This window comes from Amblyomma americanum, chromosome 10, assembly GCF_052857255.1.
Source record: "Amblyomma americanum isolate KBUSLIRL-KWMA chromosome 10, ASM5285725v1, whole genome shotgun sequence".
Lineage (NCBI taxonomy): Eukaryota > Metazoa > Arthropoda > Arachnida > Ixodida > Ixodidae > Amblyomma > Amblyomma americanum.
In genome coordinates this window covers 52,947,980-52,971,524 of record NC_135506.1, presented here as the reverse complement: position 1 = coordinate 52,971,524, position 23,545 = coordinate 52,947,980, and the positions used below count along the sequence as shown (strand labels likewise).

The window sequence follows — 23,545 nt, the reverse complement described above, 5'->3', positions numbered from 1 at the left end:
CACTGCGCGAGAGCGCCACTAACCAAACACCTCAGCAGCTGAGCCAAGCACCGACCCCATATTCTTGTTTCCTCAACAAAGACTTGCTTGCCCGTAACTGTAGGTGTTTGCAGCGCACACCTACAGCATGAAAAACCAACTAGCCCAAGAAAAGACGATTTTGCCCGTAACTGTGGGTGGCCCACATGTTCACTGTTGCTAATCTTTATCGTTTAACTCTCGTGCCTTCCTTCTTCCTCGACAATGCTTCCCCTCACCCCTCTAACTATGCTGCAGTGGACGTTGGATAACTGCCATTGGTTAAGAAGATGGTAAACGTTGGTCCTATAAGCAATATTTCTAATTCAGGCGGGCAGGGAGGCGGCGCTGTACGCTAGAGCTCCCCTGGACGTAAATCCTTCCGCCTCAACTCACCTATCCGTTCCCCAAAATTGGCAGTGGCTTAACTTGGCTGATCCTGACATTCAGCGAAAAGCAAGGACGCTTGCTAAGCGCCTGAAGCTCATCCATGGCAGCTCCGCTACACGCTCGCAACAGCCGTTATATATATATATATATATATATATATATATATATATATATATATATATATATATATATATATATATATATATATATATATATATATATATACCCACACGACCACGTGGTTATGACGAGGCATCATATGGTCTTACGGCACCCCCTATTGGATGTCATTACGTGGCTTCCCATCACCCCATCAGATGTTCTTAAGGTCAAAGGTCAACCCAAAGGTCACCTAATGTCAAAGATCAACTAAAGGTCATGGGTCAAGGTCAGGGGTTCGACAACATAACTGTATCACATATGGTCTTACACGGCTAACGTGGTTGGGCTGAAGGTCGTTCATGGTCATTCTCCGGCCTACGCGAGGGCTGCTTTGCCTAGCGTAGGGAAGCTTTTTCGCTTCAAAAATAAGCCAAACTTCAACACATTGAGACCAAACGGTGGGCAAGCACTTCTCCCACTTTTTTCACGGCGTCTCTTCGTTTCTCAAAAGCATATACCTCACGGGCCCACCCAATGAGTTCTTCCCTGTCAGTGTTTTTCATTACCATAAAGGCTGACTGACTAGGCCTTAAGAAGCTCAGGATATTTCTCAATGAGCTATGAAGCACGCCATACGGAGAGTACCCACGAAGTGGACAGGCATTCACTTCTAAAGACCAAACGCGATGAAGACTTGGTTTTCAACAAATCGCTTCTTCCGTCTGCCGCTAGGCCTAGGCCTACTGGTACTCCATCTCATCACGGTCCCTTCACTATGTTTCCTTTGTCCTTCCGCTGAGTGTTCCTGGCTGGTTCTTGCTGGCTGGGCACTTGGATGGCTTCTTGCCCAAAACGGAATTCTCCATAGAGGACAAGTGGTCGTCCAGATCCGACGTGCCCACACAGTGGGTGCCTAGTCGAGCTCTGCCCACGCATCTCCGGTAGAAGCCGACCGTACTGCAAGAATCAGTAATTGCAATAGCTATAGCGCAAGCAACAGCTTGAAGACCAGTTCGTGGTCCGAATCCTGAAATTTACGTCACGAATAAAATATTATTTTCCGGCTAAATTCATTGGCGCCATAAGCGAAACGAATTGAACGCCGCGTTAAATCTTAGTGGTAAGTCATGCAGTTGCTTTAAGACCGTCCGCAGAATGCGATAGAGGAAAACAGGAGAGCGGATGGGTGACGCGCACATGTTTTCCCGTAAGCATTATTAAAACCAGTGCTTTATTCGGCAGCCCCGTAAAAGTGACGATTTGCCAAACTTTATATTAGAACATCCTTTCTTGGCATTTTAGTTCAATCATATAGTTGATTTCTCACTGAGGAAGGAATCAAGTGATGAAAAATGGCAGATTAAATTCTCTTTGACGAGACCTCGACCACTGTAAAGTGTCAGAGTTTCAAACGCAGATTGCTAAAGTCTATTCACTTTGACCAAGTAGCTCAATACTCCAAAAGAAAACCAAGGTACAAATATAGAGGGGCGAAGAATTGAATGCAGGAGATACCTACGGTTGATTACAAGGAAAAGCGATAAAGCGAGTCCTGCTCTTCACTTTCTAGCTGAAATAATATTCTGTCGTTTATGGTGGCGTAATAAGGAAGCAAAGGTGCGGCTGTATTATGTCGTTTGACCCGGCGCTATACTTACTGGCACATCTGATCGGTGTATTGCGTGCTGCCCGCGGTTTCATTCATGAAATCCGTGGAGCATTTGAGGAAGTGGCCGATGAACTTATACTGGTTGCACGATTTGTTACGAGCTGAAAAGAAAAAAAACAACAGGAAATGGCAGATGGTGTACAGGCTAAAACCCGGTTAGGGGGTCACGCAATAATGATGGATTAAACAGACTGAGGATCTTTCGATGTCAATGCACGTTAAAGATCCCCAGGTGGTCGAAATTATTCCGGAGCCCTCCACTACGGCACCTCTTTCTTTCTTTCTTTCTTTCTTCTATCAGTCCCTCCTTTACACCTTCTCTTACGGCGCGGTTCAGGTGTCCGCAGATATGTGAGACGGGTACTGCGCCATATCCTTTCCCCAACAGGCAATTCAATTCAATTCAAACGGACTGAAGTAGAAGAAAGGCAAAGTTAATTAGTGTGTTTGGTGGCCTTGCTATGGGCTTTTCGTTTTGCAAGTCGTAGCGCCACCTCTTGACAACCGACCGTACCACATTTAGACGTCGGAATGACACGTACGTTCTTGGCAGATCGCTGCTCACACGTAACTCGGGAGGTCTGTTACCCTACGTTGTATCGACGCCAAACGTCGCCGTTCGTCTGGGCGCCCTTAACGCCAGCATGGGATACAGGCTAATTACAGTGCGGCGAGGTGATTTCGAATGGCAGAATTATTGCGTTCTTTGACAAAAGACGCCATACAATTCTGCCAGGCGTAGAAGCCTTATATAAGGTGGAATTCAGGAAACTGGTCTCCATACACTACAAGTCTTTGCAATATGTGAGCCCAGAAATTGCGCCTCCCGAAACTTGGCGCCCTCCATCCGGAAAGGTGGCGTTGGCATTGCCGCATACTCAACAATGGGTGTCTCGATGCAAGCGTCACCAGCTCAGTTCAGAGGAGCCGGCGGTGCTGGGGATCGAGCCCGAGACGTTCGGGTCAGCAGCCGAACACCATAACCAATGTAAAACCACGGCGGCGCAGTTTAGCTACGCGATAACCTGGTAGCTTACGATGGTATAGCTGCACAAAGCCGGACCCTTGCCCCACTTGAAAATGAATGTAACTGGGAACAGCGAGGCTAGGCAAAAGTGTTTTGACACAGTGATCATCAAAGTGCATTCAGGGTGAGCGTGTGTGTCGGATACAGCACTCACGAAGTGCACATTTCGTACTGAGGGATGATATTGCCGCATGACTGCACGAGTCTTTTCTCCCTCTCAACGCTGAGTTTGACCGTAAGGGGAGGAAGACTTCGCGCGACACTTACCCTGCCTTTCCTCTGACTACATTCTCATCTGCCATTCAGTGAGACGTGCGGTAAGCTCCTCTATGGCGCCTCTTTCAATCATGCTTCTTTCACTACTCCTTTATCCCTTTTCTGACCGCTCGCTCCGTGTCCAATAGATCCGTAACAGCTAACGTTTTCGATGGAGGCGAAACGTGAGATGTCCGCATTCTGTTCAGTCTCAGTGCACATAACGAATAATAATAATAATAATAATAATAATAATAATAATAATAATAATAATAATAATAATAATAATAATAATTGCTTTTTGGGGAAAGTAAATGGCGCCGTATCGCTCTCATATAACGTTGGACACCTGAACCGCGCCGTAAGAGAAGGGATAAAAAAGGGAGTGAAAAACAAAGGAAGAAAGAGGTGCGCGTAGTGGAGGGCTCCGGAATAATTTCGACTACCTGGGGATCTTTAACGTCAGGTGGCCAAATTTATCCGCAGCCCTCTATTACTTCACCTCTTTCACTCTTCCTTCCTTCATTTCCTCATAAAACCCTACCCTCACAGCGCGGTTCAGGTGTCCACTGAGAAGTGAGGCAGTCAGTGCTTTTCTCCTTTTCTAAAACCAAATTCTTTGTAGCCAAATGCAGCGCCTCGTGTAAGCGAGGGAGATGTCTTGGCGCAAGGATGCATCGGTAAGGTTTAAGTGTGCTCCTCAGCCAGTGGAGAAAAAAGCTCTCATGTACTATCAGTAACCTTGGGGCATCGCCGAGACAACCAAAATCCGTGTAATATCATCATCCGCAGACCAACTACGTCCACAGCACGGCAGAGCTGTCGACCACTGATCTCCATTTAACCCTGCATGCCAGTTATGGCTCCCTCATTCAAGCAAACTTCCGCGTCCCCACCGCCCAACTCACACTCTTGCCATATATAGCACATTGGCCTGTTCTGCGAAAACACTATTTTATCCTAATAGGAGCCATCTATCTGTTGGTCTTAGTATACTATCCCTTGTCCATGTACATTTCTTTATTTTTATTTCAAGCAGAATATCATTAACTGGTGTTTGTTCCCTAACCCGTTCTGCTCTCTCCCTGCTTCTTAACGTCACCCCTGCCAAATTCCTCTCCGAAGCACACTGAACTGCCCTTAAATTACTTTCAAGCCTTCTCTTTAGCCCAAAAGTTTCTTGCCCATAGGTAAGTGCTGGTGAGATATAATTATATTTTTATCTTGAGACGACATCCCCTAGACCTCGCGCCAGTTGATTTTTTTTTCTTCCTATTAGAGATAAATAATTAGCATAAATGCATAACTCTAGTCTCTCGGAACACACCTCCGGCACTCACCGCGTTTAGAGGAGAAAAGTGACACCCTAGCGTAGGTGGGGCTCTTCGTGTCTCCTTTGCACTTGTCCAGAAACTTCTGCGTCAGGAACTCGAAGAACTTTTCGGCATCCTTGTGCAGCTGGTCGGGCGGAGCACAGCCGTACGTTTCCAGGGACGCGTTGTGACACTTCTTGTACTTCTCGATGTACCTGCAGTAGGGAACCGGGAAAACTAACGCAGTTTAGAATAACTGGTTCTAGGTTCTTAGTCTGTTTGATGTTCTTCTCTAAGTGAACGCGCAGTTCACGTATCTTCATGTTTAGCTATGACTTTGAAAGAACGTTTCGTAGAGCAGGAAAATATATATTTATTATTTAATTTTACTCAGTACTGAAGGCCCTGGACAGATCCAAGTACAATCAGCTAAACGGCAACAAAAATAGTCAAATTGAAGACAAAAGTATTCGGTGACATGTTGCAACTAACGAGGTTAATTATTTCATTCTGTTTCTGCGCCAAAGAAATCAGCGAGGTTCTTTCACTAAGTCTGTGCGAAAAACATACGGTGTCATTCAACATGAGTAAGGAATATGGCGTCGAAGGTAATTTCTTGGATGATGATTGAAGAGATAAAGAGAAATTAAAAAAATAATTTTTTACTCGCTCCTCCCGTGACTGAATACCATTAGAACGCATTCGTTGTAGGCCACGAGGAAATAGCCGAAGTTCCGACTGCAGCCTGCAAATGCGGTTGACAGGGAAAACATGAACAGGAACATGACAGGTAGACCTCTTCTGCGCTGGAAGTCAAGCACAGAGGCAACAAAAAACTTATAAGTCATGCGAAGATCTCTTTGCTGTTCGTGTGCATAGAGTTTTAAAATGGGACACCTCAAAGATTGGGAGACCAATAGAAACATCTTGTCTTAAGTGCGCATGCCCAAAACCCAAAAAGTGCCTCTGGTTCGGGCCTTTTGTTCAAGGAATTCGCTGAATTTGCGAAACAAAATACAGGGAATACAATGAGTGATGGACGCAAGATGGAGACTCAAGGAAGAAAAAAACAAGAAAGCTTCTTTCTTGTTCGTCCGTTTCTTGCAGCACCGTCTCGAGTGGTACTTTCCTCTTTTTTTAACAGCAAAAAGAAAAAAGGCCGTAGGCCGACAGTATACTTTGTTAAAGTACAGAAAATGAATCGGGGCAGTAAGTTTGCTGAAAAGAACCAATAATTTTTTCTGCAGTACTGAAGTTGTTAATCTGTTGTGGTTTTGCTCTACCGAGGGAAACTTCAGAAAAATTGGAATTGTGCTTGTTACGCATAGGAATAGAATAATAGTTCGTTGACTCCTCACCGTGTGTCGTTACGTGCATGTAAAAGGGTAATGCAACATTGAGGCGCCCGTTCAAACCGGGGCCGCTGGCTTCTTCACCCACTAGTCGTCGCCCCAGAACTGTGTCCAACATTCGAAGCAAAAATTGGTACACGAAGCTTTCTATTTATCTCAAGTAGTTTGTGGTGCAAGTTCCGGATTTACCTGTCTAACATTCTGGGTCAAAAAGTTTGAATATTTTAAAACCCGTAAGGTATTGTTGTGGAAACATTGAAGGTAATGGTCCATATTCCTCCGATATGTAGCAAGATCTTTCTTTTAAAGTTTTTCCATCGCTCGCATCCAGCAGTTAAGACTGCATTAGAAAACCAATGTGTAATGCTTTAGACGATAGCAAAAACGTTAATAGCAAAAAATTCAAGCCTGCCGACTGAATATTTCAGGATATATTGATTGTTTTAGTGAAATCTTACAGTACATGAAAAAATTGCATCCATAAACTGGTTCCCTCTCGAAAATGCTTTTATCCAGAATGCTGATCTCTTCCTTTTTACGCAACAAAGAGATACCATGAGCCTCATATCAACCTCACTGGAGATATCGCGCAGGGTGTGCCGATTTCTAACAGCACGCTGCTGTTCTGCGTTACCAGTATTCTTGGATAATAATAATAATTGGTTTTTGGGGAAAGGAAATGGCGCAGTATCTGTCTCATATATCGTTGGACACCTGAACCGCGCCGTAAGGGAAGGGATAAAGGAGGGAGTGAAAGAAGGAAGGATAATAGGTTCCGTAGTGGAGGGCTCCGGAATAATTTCGACCACCTGGGGATCTTTAACGTGCACTGACATCGCACAGCACACGGGCGCCTTAGCGTTTTTCCTCCATAAAAACGCAGCCGCCGCGGTCGGGTTCGAACCCGGGAACTCCGGATCAGTAGTCGAGCGCCCTAACCACTGAGCCACCGCGGCGGGTGTATTACTGGATAAAAATTTTGAATATTGGAAAACTGTAAGCTGATGGTATAGAAATATTGAAGGCAATGGTCCACTCTTCCGACATGCAAGATCTGTCTTTTATAGTGCTTCCATCACTCGCATGGAGTAGTTTATACTGCCACAGGAAACAAATGGGGAAAGATTTTGACGATACCGAAAATGTGGTAGCAAGCCCGCCGACGGGAGATCTGCTGGTATATTGAGATTTATAGTGGAGAGCCTTCAATATATGAAAAAAATTGCGCACATGAGCTCTCTCCCGTTCAAAAATTCCTTTCCATAGCTCCATGCGAGGGATGGAAAAACTATAAAAGCCAGATTTTGGCTACACATCCGAAGAATGGGCCATTACCTTGAATGTTTCCATAACGGTAGGCTTACAATTTTCAAATCTGAATTTTTGGCCGAGAAAGTTGGACATGAGGCAGCCATCTTCCAACCAGTGGCATTGGCAGCGAAGGGTAGTGCGAAGCCTTCGGACTGGCGTAAGCATAATCCTCAAGACGATATTGAAATGCGACGAAGTGTTCTGACCAGCGTGCTCATTCAGTATGTGGAGAAGTCAACCCAAACGAGTCCGCGACGAAATTGGCTTCAGCGCTTATATATAAATATTACCCACCGCGGTGGCTCAGTGGTTAGGGCGCTCGACTACTGATCCGGAGATCCCGGGCTCGAACCCGACTGCGGCGGCTGCGCTTTTATGGAGGAAAAACGCTAAGGCGCCCATGTGCTGTGTGATGTCAGTGCACGTTAAAGATCCCCAGGTGGTCGAAATTATTCCGGAGCCCTCCACTACCGTACCTCTTTCTTCCTTTCTTCTTTCACTCCCTCATTTATTTCTTCCCTTACGGTGCGGTTCAGGTGTCCAGCGATATATGAGACAGATACTGCGTTATTTCCTTTCCCCCAAAACCAATTATTATTATTATTATTATTATTATTATTATTATTATATTATTATTATTATTATTATTATTATTATTATTATTATTATTATTATTATTATTATTATTATTAGATATAAGAGCTGCGGCAAAGGTTTGGTTTAATTTGGTTGGATGTCAGCGCACGTTAAAAATCCCCAGGTGGTCGAAATTATTCCGGATCCCTCCACTACGGCACCTCTATCTTCCTTTCTTCTTTCACTCCCTCCCTTGTCCCTTCCCTAACGGCGCTGTTCAGGTGTCCAACGATATATGAGACAGATACTGCGCCATTTCCTTTCCCCAAAAACCAATTATAGTTTGGTTCATGGAGATTGATGTCCCAAAGCGACTGAGACTATGAGGAACGCCGTAGTGGAGGGCTCGGGATAATTTTGACCACCTGGGGTTCTTTAACATGCATTGACATCGCACAGCACACGGGCATCTAGCATTTCGCCTCCATCGAAATGCGACCACCGCGGCCTTGAGTGAACCCGCGTCTTTCGGGTCAGCAGCATATCCTGTAAGGCACCGCGGCAGCAGAGCTTCGGCAAAGGTCGCGTGCGGTTGTAAAGAATCAACGTCTATAACAAAGATATCTCGAGGCTCCTTCAGCCTGGTTACGATGAGATTCAATTGCAAATATTCATACGATACAGGCTCACGCATAGTTTTCATTTTCTTTTTTAAGTCCTTCACATGATGAATGTACATGAAGATGCACGGGCTTATGAAGCTTTTTTTTCTTCTAAGTGTCCAAGATAGTTTTTGTAAAGACATACAATGACACCAGGGAAGTCCACTTACGGGCACGGACTGATGCTTGAGTCCTTGCTGGCAACCTCCATGATGTTGGCAAAGTGGAATCCGCAAAGGAACATGTCGTTTACGAACCTCTGTCGGTTGCATGCTGTTGTTCCCTTCTGCAGAGCTGAAAAGAAGTGGAAAAGTAAGGTTAAGATCTGAAGCACCAGCTGGATTCGGGGGGTTGGCGACACGACAAAATCTCAGAAATTTATCTTTTATGTGCCTGTCATCTCCCCGTCCGTAACTTTGCCTGCATCTTCGAGTCTCTATATGCTTGTGTGTGCCTGTGTCGGTGGATGCATGTGTCTGCATATGCATTTCTGTGCATGGATATGCTGTGCATGGCTATGTATGTTTATGCATGCCTGTGCTTGCCAGCATATGTCTGTGCGTTCAAGCACCTATATACCTGTGTAGGCCAGCCTGCGCACTCCTGACGTCGGAACTATGCTAAACGATATCCATGCACTTCGTGGCACGTCACACAAAATGAGCGCTGAGCGCACATGCTGCATGGTTCACTTCTGCACTGAGCGTTACATACACGCCATCCCTTGGATTGGATTTAACTGGATTGGATTGGATATGGGGCGCCTGCCTCTTAATCCTTGACGCTGCGGCGGAGTCTGTCCCCCCGTGTCGTCTGCACCACCTATCGCCTGAGGCTATTTCAATTCTCAAGGCGGCGTTTCGACAACCCTGGAGTTGGTCTTCCACGGCTCTGCCTCCGTCGTTACCACGCGCTCACGCACCTTGCCTTTACTCCAAGGTGTCTTTAGTGTTCGTAATTGTAGGCAACGGCACACAGTACTTACTCCCTAAAGCTAGTACCCTCCTTTTCAAGCACGTGCACACGCCAGCGTATAGCAGGCAACGCTGCACCCTATGGAGCCTGCGCTCCTCCCAAAGAGTCAACGAGCGCATCTCGAAACTGCTCATCGCCGCTGCCTCCCGTGCTTCGAAGGAAGACCACTCTACGTCTCCCTGCATCGCCTAAAAACACGGATACTCATGTTGTAGGATGCAAAGTTGGCCAGCCTCAATCAGACGTTGTTATAACGTCAAGTTGGGCTGTTGCAGAAAGAGTAATACTTACAGTTCCGGACCGACAATAGCACGACAGCTTTGGCAGCGCTGGCCCCGAAATCCCGTGTTTATATTGTGCATAGCTGAAGGATTGTCTGTGTTAGTTTCGACCGTTGTCGAGGAACATTTTACTCACAGATCGCATTCTTTATCTCACTTCGTTGTGTGTTGCACGTTTACGTTTCCTGCCGCTTTGTCTTGTACGGCCGTCACTGGTATTCAGGGTACGAAAGACACTTAAATCTCGGTTAATCCACAACCTATTGCAGCGGATGATGTTTCCCGAAGTAGTGCAGAATCGAAATTTTCGTTCACTGTAGTGAAGCGCCCAAGCCGTATCTGAGGGAAGTCAGCACTTTCACTCTTGCAATCCCTCATCCTGAGACTGGGAGAGTTGGACTGTTCCTCGCGCTGTACTATGTACAACAGTGTGGCCTGCGCTCGTTTCCTATATCAACCATTTGTTCTGTAACAACCTTGTCAATCAATCAATCAATCAATCAATCAATCAAACAAAGCTTTATTTCATAATTAAAGGAAAATTTGTACAGAATATTTGGACCGATAGCCTACATGGCTAGTGTCCGAGCTCCAGCCTCACCTTATCAACTAGAGGCGGCGACCCGAACTTGGGTGGTGGAATAAACGTTTTTCTCCCCCATACTCCCTCTCTGGTGACCGTCACGTTTCTCGAAGCGTTCTTTCCCTAAAATCACGAATATGCTCGTCTAGTCGTGGACCGCGCTTACCTGATCTCCTCAGAGCTGTGCAGACGAGGCGGTACCTCTGCATGACGCCATCCGCGATGAACCTTATGCCCGGTGCAATGCGGTACCTCGAGGAACAGCCGGCCGCCCTCTCACTTTCCTTGGCGCACTTCTCGTAATCATCCACGTGGCTGCAATCCATTAAAATCACTCAGACATTAGCGGAGTTTCCGTGAGAATATTTATAAGGTAAGGGGGAAAGGAATGGAGATTTATGAAAAGAGAACAAAAGATGTAGAGAGCGTTGGGCGGTGCTCCACAGCACAGTCCAGAGATTAACGCCTCCACAAACTCGACACACCATAACCTTTTTTTTTTAGTATCCTGGACTTAGTGCGATATTTTGCGGCAGCGCTAAACGCATTGACAGGCATCTAATCGCCCCTACTAACTTAACATGAATAAGAAAGAAATGTAGAGTACGCTTGCCTGCTGCCAGGAGTAGTAGTGCGTATTCCTAAGCTACCCTCAAAGTGGGATCAAGCCGGTTCCCAGAGTGGGTTGATGGAATGCTTCAGTCCTTAACGCGAATGGCTTACGCGCTCTTCTCAGTTCCTTTCCAGCGACTGCTGGTCTGGTCACGTGTGCCCCTCATGGTTTTAAGCTGTCTTCCATGATCTACCCTGTCGCTTGTTCAGTAGCGGGCTACCACGGTTGTGGTTTCTCAAAGGACTTTCAGCATATTCATAATCAAGAAAACCAAGGTCTCGATGAACATTTAGGATAGAATATTCATTATTTTAATAACGCACTTGTCCCAGTGCAACGAATCCTCAGTGTACGTCGTGCATTGGATTGGATTGGATTGGTTTGGGGGGGAAAGGAAATGACGCAGTATCTGTCTCATATATCGTTGGACACCTGAACTGCGCCGTAAGGGAAGGGATAAAGGAGGGAGTGAAAGGAGAAAGGAAGAAAGAGGTGCCGTAGTGGAGGGCTCCGGAATAATTTCGACCACCTGGGGATCTTTAACGTGCACTGACATCGCACAGCACACGTGCGCCTTAGCGTTTTTCCTCCATAAAAACGCAGCCGCCGCGGTCGGGTTCGAACTCGTGCATTGGCTGCTTCGGCGTCGAAGACAGCGATGTCGCTGCTTTCTAACGTACAAGTATTTTGCAGCTTCAGCTGTTATAGCCAGACTCCTCATTGAGACATCGTGGCCGTCGTCCGCATGAAATACCGTAATCGCAAAGCAAGACCGCGGGTCGTCGTTCACGTGACCCGTGGACCATTTGACCATGGCCATGACCACCTCACACATACCTGAACCCTATACAGCTAACGCTGTGACGTGTGAAGCTGCGCAAGCACCTCTTCAACTTTTACGGCGAGAGCTGTTACTGGCAGCTCACCCTTGAGCCCTCGTGTAACTGAAGCCGGTCGATCCGAGTGGAACGGCGCTAAGCCAAGCCAAGAGAAGCTGAAGAGGTAACAACAAGAAATAAGAAGAAATAAGAAGAGAGGAAGAAAAGAAGGAAAGGAAATGAAAGGACGGCGTCGTGGAGAGAGAAAGGGAAAGAAACGAAATGACGGCAAAATAAAATTATGGGGCGACTGCGTAAGTTTTAGAAATCGACAAGCTTAAAGGGGTCGAATGTGTGAAACTATAAGGTAAAGCATGCAGAGTCCTTTTGGGCTGACATTTGAAATGGACCGATTGAAATCGCGACAGTCTTCACGCTTCTCCGCTGCGCAGAGCGTAAAGTGGGGGCGCGCTCGATGACGTCATGGAAGGTACCGATGCCTTTCCAACGCATAAACCTCTGCTCTGAAGGAAAAAACAATGCCACCGAAGGAAAAGCCCGCCGAGCGTTGGTTGGCAGCATCCAACGAGGCACGGCAGGGTGTGGTTGACGGCAGCGGTAATTTAAAATCTTACCTTCCGTGATGCCACACCAAGCTTCTCCGCACTCCTTTATTGCTCTGAGGAGAAGCAAGCCTAACATTCAATCGTCGATGAAGTGAATATTTTAAATGCTGGAGTAAAAACACTTGTCATGCTTTAAATACAGCTTCTATACATTTGAATCCTCTAATATCGCAGAATTCTCTAAAAGTGGTGCAGTTGCCGTTTAAGCTGTGGCCTAGTTTAGTCAGTATTTTTTTTTTTTCAGCATGCACCGAAACGCTCTCTCGGCGGCAGTTAGTGCAAATACTGCTCTTCAAAGGTCCTAGTCTTCGGGGACGAACAATGCCGTATCAGGCCGTGTCGCATGTTGCAATGTGCGCTTTATCCGATGTGCCATGTATGAGCTAGACATGGCATGGGCATAGCATTGGCGGTCTGCATGAATCAGACACGTACGCCACAGAATGTATGTACGACCTTGCAAATAGCACAGAACACGCGGCGAACGCCCTAGCAATCATGTAATGTGGCGCAGGCTGAGGCAAACTATTTTAGATGGCATCGTTAGCGCCCAGGTTTGGCAGCATGAATTTGGCATCGGGAACTTGGACGCCGGCTACAGGACGCCGGCAAACGCGCGCTCTTGCGATAACGATTTGTGTTTTTTTTCTCTTGTTCGAAGCATGCTGATCATGCATGTTTAACTGCGAAATTCTGTGCACTAGTTTTTGTTTATGAGCTTTTTCTGACGTCCCAAAGCGACTCAAGCTATGAGGGACGCCGTAGTGGAGGATTCCGGCTAATTTAGACCACCTGGGGTTCCTTAACGTGCACTGACATTGCACAGCACGCCGGCTTCTAGCAGTTCGCCTCCATCAAAATGCAGTCGCAGCGGCTAGGACCGAGCCCGCGTATTTCGGGTCAGCAGCCGTGCGCCATAACCACTGAGCCATCGCGGCGGCTTTCTAATTTTCGTCCTCAACTGGTGCCCTCAATGCGGGCAGTAGCAGACGCCCTGGTGAGTGTGCCACCTAGGGTCATGCGGGGCAAGTGGGCCAAGTGGCCTTTGTGAGAATGGATTCAAACGTACTTTGAAGCAGTTGCATCAAGCCGTACCCACAACTGATGCCCCTTGCGCAACACGCGAGTCGCTTTATTTGTTTGTTTCTAAATTATAAATGCAGTAACGCTGCAACCTCCTTTCACGCTATAAAGTTTAAAAACAGATTTTTCTTTTGTTCTGCATTTCTGTACTTCCAGAGTTCTGAAACTTCGCTGCCGCAAAAGAATTTTTTTAGCGTCATGCTCGCAACGAGTTTCAGCGTTTATTTTTTTTTTTTTTTGCAATCACTCAGTCCTCTTTGGGCAAACGCCCCGTACAAGTTCGGTTAGATTTCCAAAAGGCCGGGGAGAACACTCGGCATCCGTCCCTAAACATTATCTGAAGCATCATTACCTGCCCACATTAATCACAGGTTGTTAATGTCTAAGAACTCGTCGATCTTATTTATCTTCGGCTATCATGTACTGACGCGAGATCCGTCCTTTTGAAACGCACGAGTTGAATCGCACAATGAATTCAAGCGTGATTTCCCCTACGAATGCAGTGCAGTTTCCACTTGGTTCTACCGTGATTGGTGTGGGCGAGGGCTCAGAAAATAAGCGGGAAAGCGTTGGACTGAGGAAGGATAAAGTCATCTTGAGACATCGCCATGTTGTGTTCAACTTACAGGCAAATCGAAGTGAGAGACACGGTAGCGCGGTTTTGGAAGATGTTCACGGAGCTCTTGTAGAACTCGTTTCCACACAGGATAAAGGTCTGGACTGCTTTGTCTGGGTCGCAGCCTTTTTCGAGGCCCATAACCCCTGTAACGAAGACTGCCAGAGTAAACACAGTGATTCTGAAGAACAGCAAGCCCGCATGCGCATGCTCCAGCGTGCCGCAGATGAATAACAATACTGAAATATCTATCATAACGCGTGGGTTTTCATTCGAATGAGCACATAGCTTTTCTGGCGTCATTTAAAGTTGCTCCCCACGTCCAGAGCCTTTTCCACCTGATGGTGACGTCGCGATTGTAACGAATTGCATAAATACGGCTTCATTCCAACAGTTGAAGACGAACCCGTTTCATGCGACCTCGATATTCATGTTAACAAATCATATATGGCGGCCAAACTATGGACCTCTGTGGCTTTTCCTGTTCTGACTGTCCGTTCTGTTTACCCTTCTAACTAACTGTAAGAGAAACTAGGCTGGCGTTTCTGGAACGACTCATTACTTCCTTAAAAATGCAACAAAAGTCGCTTCTGCTAGCCATGCGCTTAACTGTTGAGGCACTTCTGCCTTAAGGCGATAGCTTTTAGCAAGATAAATTTCTCGAGGTTTAAAGCGGTATATTGTGGCTGGTTTAATCATGGAATTAGCGGAAGTGGTAGTATATCTGCCGTAATTCACGAAACTCAGTTACGTCCCATTCCGCGATGAAGACACCTCTTTTCACCTCTCTTTACTACTCTGCACATGGCCATTGAACGCTAGCTACACGCCATGGAAGTGGCAGAGTGTTACGACCCAATATTTCTCGTAGGATAACCGTTAAGGATATCTAAGCAAGAAAGTAACCGCAGGACATGCACACTGACAGCATTCTAGCATATCTACAGCAGGCATTAGATTATCTACACCTTAGCGGGTGCCCAGCTCACTACTTGGAGCCCAAAAAGGCAACTTGTTTGTATTCACGGGCATACCGCTACGTCAACTCTTCCGTTCCTGAAGAAAGTACTAAAGTTCCAGTATTTGCAGTTCTTGAACCCAACCAAGATAACCACACAAAATATCAGACAAGAATGTGTCTCTTTAGTACCCTTCGATAAAGGTTATAATTACTTTTTTTTCCACCTTTAATTCAAGCTGTAATCTAATAAGTGCTACGAGCTCACGCCGGCTGTATCATCCGGAACCATACCCCTTATGAATTATTCCCGGTGGAATTAATTTTAGCCGTAAGACTTTTTTTATTCGAAAGATGTATAACTTTCTAAATTTAACCTCCCCTGTATTAGTCCCGGCCCGTGCAAGTTATACCAGCAATCTACCAAGTCCCCTTTCCCTCCCGAAGCCAAACATTACAGCACGTAGAGTCCAGTCTCAGAAACGAAACTGACCTGGGCAGTCGGGGAAGTATTTTTTCTCGACTCTGTTGAACAGCGTGTCGTTCTTCCAAGCTTCGTCCGCTGCGTTGCCGCAGTAGGAGGCGTTCCAGCTGTCCCGCAGACAGGTCGTGAAGTTGACATAATCTCTGCGAAAAGCGCGCGGAAGGGCTACTCAACCATACGGTTGTGAAGGCATCAACAACATCGACGCCATTCTTTCTACTTGAAAAGTCTAGCCAGTGTACATCTGTCTGTTCGAAGGCTTGCGATTCCATTCCCACCAACCTCAACTTCGGTCCTTCACGCTTAAATGAGCAGCTTAATTAGCGGGCGCGTGAAAAAACCCAGCCTCCCAGACTCAAACCTTTCCTTGCCTTTCCTCAATGACGCACTGACGCTCTGCAGGAGAAATTCTAAATGGCCTCAATCAATCGATATATTACTGCATACTGTTGGCAGAAGTGGAGTGTGAGGTCTCACAGCTCCTTACCTGCAGTTTTGCGTGAGGTCACCCCGCACCGCCTTGACCTTTTGTTGCAGACCTAGCACGCACTGTCTTCGCAACGCCTGGTAACTTTCACCGTTACAAGGAACCCCTGTGTGGGCAAAGTGCAAGGAATTAGATTCGCGAAAGGAGTTTTTCATCAGAGAGAATGAATTTGTGTACGAGTTAACATGGATAGTTTAAACGCGAGAGGAACTTTTTTCCCGCATGGTGTTCAACTCTATAGACGTGTCTGTACGCAAAATATACCGTGCTACTGCTTCCGGGCATCGGAGAGCTCATTGCAACTTTAAGGACTGAGCGAGTCGTCGCTTACCTGAACCTGGTCTCAGCAGGAGCACCAAGAGGCAGAACTGGCACAGCAGAGCCTTCATCTCCTTGTCTTGGCGGCTTCGTGAGTACGCTCCTGTCTCCGGTAACCTAACCAATGCGGTTACTTGTGGAAAGGCTCACTGCCGAAGGGAGCAGTACTAACCGACCTTACAACCGTGCCTTCACAACTTCTTCTTTCTTTCCCTCTAGATTTTTTCACCATTGTATTTGGATTATGTTTGCTTTTTTTTTTCAGAGCAAGAGCTATGCTCCTCGGGGCACAACTTCCGGTTTCGGCGTGGATGAGACCTTCAGTGCCTCACATGGTCAAAACCAACTTCACTGCGTGGTGCTATGGCCCAAGCTATAGTAGCATGAACACGTAATCATATGACTAGGACCATTGGGTACCTGACTTTTGACCTTGACTTTGACCCTAACCATCACACTTCATTTGAAGCAGTGGGCATCACATCGAAAATTACCTTGAATGACTCACAAGGTCAAACCGAGCTTAAATGCGTGATGGTATGGACCAAGCTATGGTAGTATGACCACGTTATCATATTGCTATGACCATTGGTTGACTGACCTTGTCCTTGACCTGGACCCTGACCTTGACATTTGATTGGAGACAGTGGAGACCATGCTTAGCAGAGCTTTTGCTCGTATAACTAGGTTCAAGTCTCGTTGAACCTCAGCCATTTTTCTCGCCGTTCCACCCACAGCACTTAAAGTACCCTTGGAATGACCGGTCATGTCTGTCAACGCTGCGTGAATTGTCAATGACGCTCCTGTTATGTAAAATCCCCCACCTAAATTTGTATTTATGCGGACACGGGTTCGCTCCGACAAACTTTTATGACACATGCGGGAAGTTAATTGAAAAGAACATTTTCTCCTCTCTCTTTTCTTTTTTCTCTTTCTCATTTCTAACACACTACGTCTTGTTATTCGCGGCCGTTTGCGCGAAGCGCAACGTATCTTGTATAACAAAGTCTCCAATTCACTACTGGTTTTCCTTTTTTAAAGCTTGATGTAAATAGCTTGTTATATGTTAATTCACGTAGTTATTTATTCTCATGATGGATTTTTTATGACGCAAGTGCACCTGTGGCCGAAGTGCGCCGTGGTACAAGGTATTTTTCTTCTACTCAAGGTGGGGTCAAAGACCCATTTCCCAAGCATTTCACCCTAAATAAGCCGAGCACCAGACCAGGGGAAGCTTGCACCCATTGTATCACCGGTGGGCCCCCGGCGGCACTGGAGATCGAACCCTGCACATCCCGCATGCGAGGCGGTTGTCAGCTCAGACCACTGGGCCACCGCTGCGGTAGTTAGTTATGCTGAAATTAGTCACGCGGCCCGCTACACAGCAGTCGTGTACGTACTTCGGAGATGGTAGCGCAGACGTAACATATATTAGTGTAGACAGAGAAAGAAAGAAAGAAAATTAATGTTGCCCAGCCCGCACCGCCAATGACAAGCGTAGACCTAACAATAGGAGCGCAACCAATTTTAACAAGCCACAGCTGGAAAAAAAAAGGGTGTACGAAAACACAGGAGTGGCGCGTGGCCGCGCGCAGAGCAGGCGGACAGACGATACATCCGCCCACCTCCCCTAGCGGGCCCGATTTTGGACCAGTCCGTGCGTGAAGCAGACGCCATGCGCACACACCCCGCGGCTGCGAGCTTCGGTCGTCCGTTGTCATGGAGATTACTCGAGAACCGAACGCTATGAACGTAACTGAAGGAGGAATTGGCGCTGCCGTCTGTAATTCGTGGCCGCTGGGAGGCTTAGGAAGTTTCACCCCCCTGGCAATAAGGCACGTATAAAATTTAAGGTAAAAGTAGATTACAAAATAAAAAGCACACATTAAACTTGCTCAGTGGAGAAATCGGTTTCTACCCATTCAGCATAGCGCCTTTCACTGAGGCAGCCAAGGCGTGCATGGAATGAACTCCACGTCAGGGTATTCTACAGACGACGCTACATCCCCGATGTTGTACGGCGTCATTGTTGGAATGCCTAAACGTACTGCCGCCCCAGTTGTGTTCGGTGATGACGCAGCAATGCTCATCGATCTGTGCTTGTAATGTCTTTTAGGATAACTGAGCATGGAACATGCGTCCCAGGTAGCAACGGACCGTTAGAACAATATTTGTATTTTTCTATCAAATGCTAATGGATTTCCTCAATGCACTTTTCTTTTCTACCTTGTAACACGTTACAAATATTTCGTTTTTTTAATCAAATCTTAATAAATTTTCATAATACACTTTTTTTTCTAGGTTTCGTGATACGTTGCAAATGATCTTTAGAATAACATTTTCCTTTCGTTAGACATTAAAACAACGCATGTGCAACTTCCGCTGAAATGGAAAATAATCCGGCAATGCTAGAGCAGCCAATAGTGAGAGAATAAAACCCTAACCAGTAATTTGCAACGCGCAAGCGGCAATGAGGGCGAAATTTGTACACTACAACCCGGCAGTACACTTACTTATACACTATATCTTCGAATGAATACCATTTCCTCAAGCATTTATAGCCAGCCAGTAAGAGTGCCCCGCAAGTAATTGTGGTGAATGGGTAATAAATAAGGCAAAGTTTCCCTATGAAGTTTCAGGGTGTTTAATGAAATCTATGGCAGGCATCATTGCAGAGATGTGTGGCGAATATCTGCAATTTTAAAGCATTATTACCGTGCGAAGAGTGAGGAAAAATAATTCCCACATTGCTTGAAATATATTGGTAGTACTCTCTTATTATTATGACTTTAGCATTACGATAGCACTAAGAACATAGCATTACCGTAATGTGTAGTTCAACTTCATATTAATGTTCACAGGGCAGCATATATTGTTATTTGCTAATGCTTAACATAAGCATAACGTTTCCTCAACTTACAAATCATTATTTAACATTATGGTAATGTTCTATATGATACCTGAGTTACTTTGTGGCTTTTTCTTTCTTTACGTCAAAGGTTCAAGTGGGTTTCTGGAGTTCAGCACATGGATAATATACAGCTGTATATCTGACAGCCTAAGGTTCGCAGTTTTATAGTTTACATCTACAGAGTGCACTAATTCATCTTTAGAAGACTTCCTTAGGGACATTACTTTTATCCTGCAAGTGCTCACTGTCGTACCCTGCACAGTATGTTTATCCTCAAGTTTATTTCTTACTTCTTGCAGGGTATAAACAATATGCTGAACCTCTAATTGGGCCTTCTAAATTGCAACCAGATGACTATGTACTCTTAAGTTTCCCCAATGCTGGTCATTAATTTTCCGCTGCTAAATCAGCGCTGCCGCATTTTGAAAATGTGCGTCCCCTTCCTTCAAAGGCCCCTGATTAGATTCGCGTAACCTTTTCGCAAAGTCAAATAAATATACATGTAACCAAAAACCGAATAGGAATATATATTCCGCTTTCATTACAATACTCCTCATTCTGCTTCTTATTACTTGCGGTATGTATTCCTTAATATTACGTATGTGCAGGACATAACGAAATAAGTAGGAAGAAAGTTATCTTATCAATAAGGCAACGAAGCTATACAACAGATAGTGAAGATGATTTCAGTCACACGGCCTGTGTGCCGCCATTGGACCGTTGTTGAGCATGGGGGTTTTACAGTCCCGCAACACCTACATATGCTTCGTCATGGCTGCGGTTTTCCTGCAACTGCTTCTCATTGTTGTCTGCTGTGGAGCTAATAGACCGCTTTCTGTATCGGCTCATAAGGCTCCAAGACAAAAAAAAAATCTGTGCTTAACTTAGATGGTCGGTCGTTGGCGTTCAGTCAGTTATTGGTACAATTAAAGCCTGCCGCTCACTCTTACAGTGGAAACAAAGCACATTAACCAAACAGCCGCCACATAAGCTCTCGTAACGTTTGGCGACAGGGTGCAACATTCCAAAGTGCGTGTTCACACTCGACGCAGTTGTGAAAGCTGCATTGGCTCGGATGGTGAGCAGTGTGTCTTCAGGTATACCAATCCTAAGGCGCGAAATAACGGCCGACTAGCGATGGCGTAGTTCTGTGTGATGTACTTTTTCGCTCTTCAACACAGTTTTAACCCGCGCGCCAGCTCCGATGCGTCGCCTAGCGCCACCAGTGATACAACGTCAAAGTGGTTGCTGTAACTTACGCTGGATGTCGCCACACTGCCGCTGGTTTGTATATAATAACAAGTAGGTCCAGCTTTTCAACCAGAAACTAAGACTCATATATTTAATTTACTCGTACAAAAATTTTTAATTATGTCAGTAATAAATATTGATTTTGATCGTTAGCGACAAGTTAAAAACTCGTTTTTTAAAAAATTTTAGGGACCATTCGATGCACGGTATGGCGCTGTATGTGGGCGAGGATATGAGCGAGAGAACGCTTCGCGGATGATGACGTCACCTCTTAGCGTCTGCGGTGCTCTTAGCAGCAAGAGCTGCGTCGTGCCTTTAACGAGCAGCTACGCCTAGGGCGTCACAAAAATGCAACCTTTTTTTTAACGCATTCGTAAACTTTGTTTGGAGGCTAGTTCGCACTGGGTTCGTTCTACTTCGTCAAGAGCGAAGTGCCGTGCACGTGGAATTCTGCTCCAGCCGACCAGCGTACAAATAAAACGTCACGTAGTGAATGCTTCGTTTTGCACGTGTCTGTTGTCAGTCGATGTAAACATTGCTGCAGTCACAGCTTTCAGAGCCTAAAATATTTTCTTTTGGCTTCAAAGCTTTTACATCATGCGGTCGTAAGTTCTGAACTTCACGGCGAAGTTCTTGGCGGAATTTGTACAAGTTTGCGGCCCGTTATCAGGAACCTGGTGCGCCGTGTTTTGGTTTAGGCTTAATCTGTAGTACGGCCGCTCCGTTAAGAGAGTAGTACCCCTGCGACAATCTCCGGGCGGTGTCGGCTCCTCCTCACCACGTCCGGAAATAGGCGGGGCCCGCCGGTCACCCTCTCTACGGCTTTGGAGACCCTTGGCTTCGCAGAGAAAAGCCGAGTGAAAGGGAGCCCCAGCCAGTTAAATAAACACAATTGCGGCGTGGTGCGATGGAGAGGAGGAGGGGCAGATGGTCGATGCGGGGCGGCGGCTGTCGGGGTCGGAATGGCATGAATCGGGGAGCCGCCGGCATGGGTGCCCGTCATCGCAAGCCTGCTGCTGTTGCCGGCAGCGAGCTTGCTGCAATCCACTCCTTATGCAAGGGAGCGGTGAGCTGATCATGCGGCTTCCACCAAAATGGCTGGGCAATAAGTCCGCAGGATGGGTTTCGATAAGCTCGAACACGCTTTCTGGGAGCCAGCGAAATGAATAAGTTAACTGCATTTTATGTGTACGCTACGAATACGAATTTATTGAATTCGTGCATTAAGTTTCTTGCTTGCAAGGTGAATTTGTTGGTTTTCATGTGGTAAGGCCGACGTTTCGTGCATATTTTAATACACTTGTCAGACTGTGGGGAAAAAAAGCTACGTTGGCACGACTTATATTTAGAGTTAGCTGAAAGGCCTTTTGACAGTGCCTCGTTCACTTTACAAAAGCGCGGGCATGTAAGTGAAACAGAGCGAGATACCACAATACGAATACATTGCGAGGCCACCAAAATGGCGGCAACCATTCTGTTGAATTACTCTCTGGAAGCGCTCGAGTGATGTGTTTTGACACGAGTAGGTCGTGGCTTTGACTAGAGAATCTGCGAAGATTTGCCGGTCGCTGTGACAATGGCAGAGCGTCCACTTGTCCCATTCTCTCCGGGAGTTTCACAAAGGGCTCGTTGTGTTTAGTTGACGACGGGGAAGGTGGGGGCTTTCACCCGCATGGGCCACGCGTGGTGCGTCACTGCGTGCAAGCAACAAAAATAGAAAGCAAAGCTAGCAGGAAAAACGGAAAACAGGTCTGCCAGCTGTCTCGCCGGGGAGAGAGGCTGGCTTGCATTTCAACGAGCGGGTACCGCTCGGGAGCTTTATCTCCGACAGCTGCTGCCGTGGACGTTTTTTTTTTTATTATTATTTGGCGTTTTGCTTATTGAAGACTTATCCGTAGCACCGTGGCCGTCAAGGACGTTTACGCAACGCCCTTTCCCTCCGTCTATCCGCCTTCTCCCTCTCACCGAGCAGGTGTGTTTGCGACCGGCGCACCTTGACTTTTCCGGTTCTGTACACGTGCTTTGAGGCCCCAGCTGGCACTGCAGTGTTTGGAATGTCGAGCACCTTCACAGAGCGTGTTTCCTTGATGATCTTGTCGGTTCAAGCAGAAAAGAAAATCGCGATGTTTGTCAGCCGCATGCGTTGATGATTATTTCAGTAGACAAAGTTCTACTTGCACTGTACCAAAACCAGAAAGTATATCTCTGCGCTGAGAATTAACCCTTCATGATGCTTTGTACACAAATGAGTACACTAAGAACTCGTAGCTTTTTGTCAGAGAGTGCTCTACTTTACACTAATTTCTTCGCTTCAGGTACATTTAACATCCTAGACCTTCACCTTGAAAATAGGACACTCTTCTACGCCAATTAGTGAACGTTGGGAAAAGTAAGACGCAGAGGAGTGAGTTTAGTAGCATATAATCCTTTTTTTCGTTCGTTTTTGTTTGCGCTGATTTTAGCACCCGTACTATTGTCTTTTCTTTTTTGCTGTATTGTGTCATGAGCAAGTCCGGAATACGGAATGATCCCACGATCCGTATGGTACTAATTTCATTAACCCTGGTGCTTTATTATTGCATTTTCGAGCTATTTTGACAGTTTGTAAGAGATTTTGTTCGTGCGTGTAATAAATGACATTTGCCGTGTTTGCAAATACAGCCTTCTATTTGGCTAATAAAATAATTAATACAGAAGTATATTAGTCTAGAACAACTGCTTACTAGACCCATAGAGAAACTTGTACATCAATACAAAACTTTATTAGCCTAGTAGGGAAACTTATACTTCAAATACGATATTGTACCAGACTAATACAGAAGCTGATACACCAGCAGATAAACTGTATTAGACTGAAACAAACTTC

At 46.0% G+C, this 23,545-nt stretch overlaps 1 protein-coding gene across 1 annotated transcript; it reads right to left on the bottom strand.

Annotated features, from left to right (window-relative positions):
- Positions 1 to 1,219: 1,219 nt before the first annotated feature.
- On the bottom strand, positions 1,220 to 16,719 carry LOC144107076 (uncharacterized). The gene is made up of 9 exons (XM_077640060.1): positions 16,531 to 16,719; positions 16,200 to 16,305; positions 15,722 to 15,855; positions 14,281 to 14,416; positions 10,681 to 10,829; positions 8,846 to 8,969; positions 4,802 to 4,989; positions 2,169 to 2,280; positions 1,220 to 1,467 (listed from the first exon to the last, which is right to left on the bottom strand). The coding sequence occupies exons 1-9, from the start codon at positions 16,586 to 16,588 to the stop codon at positions 1,284 to 1,286; spliced, it is 1,191 nt and encodes a 396-aa protein (XP_077496186.1). The 5' UTR covers positions 16,589 to 16,719; the 3' UTR covers positions 1,220 to 1,283.
- Positions 16,720 to 23,545: the final 6,826 nt, after the last annotated feature.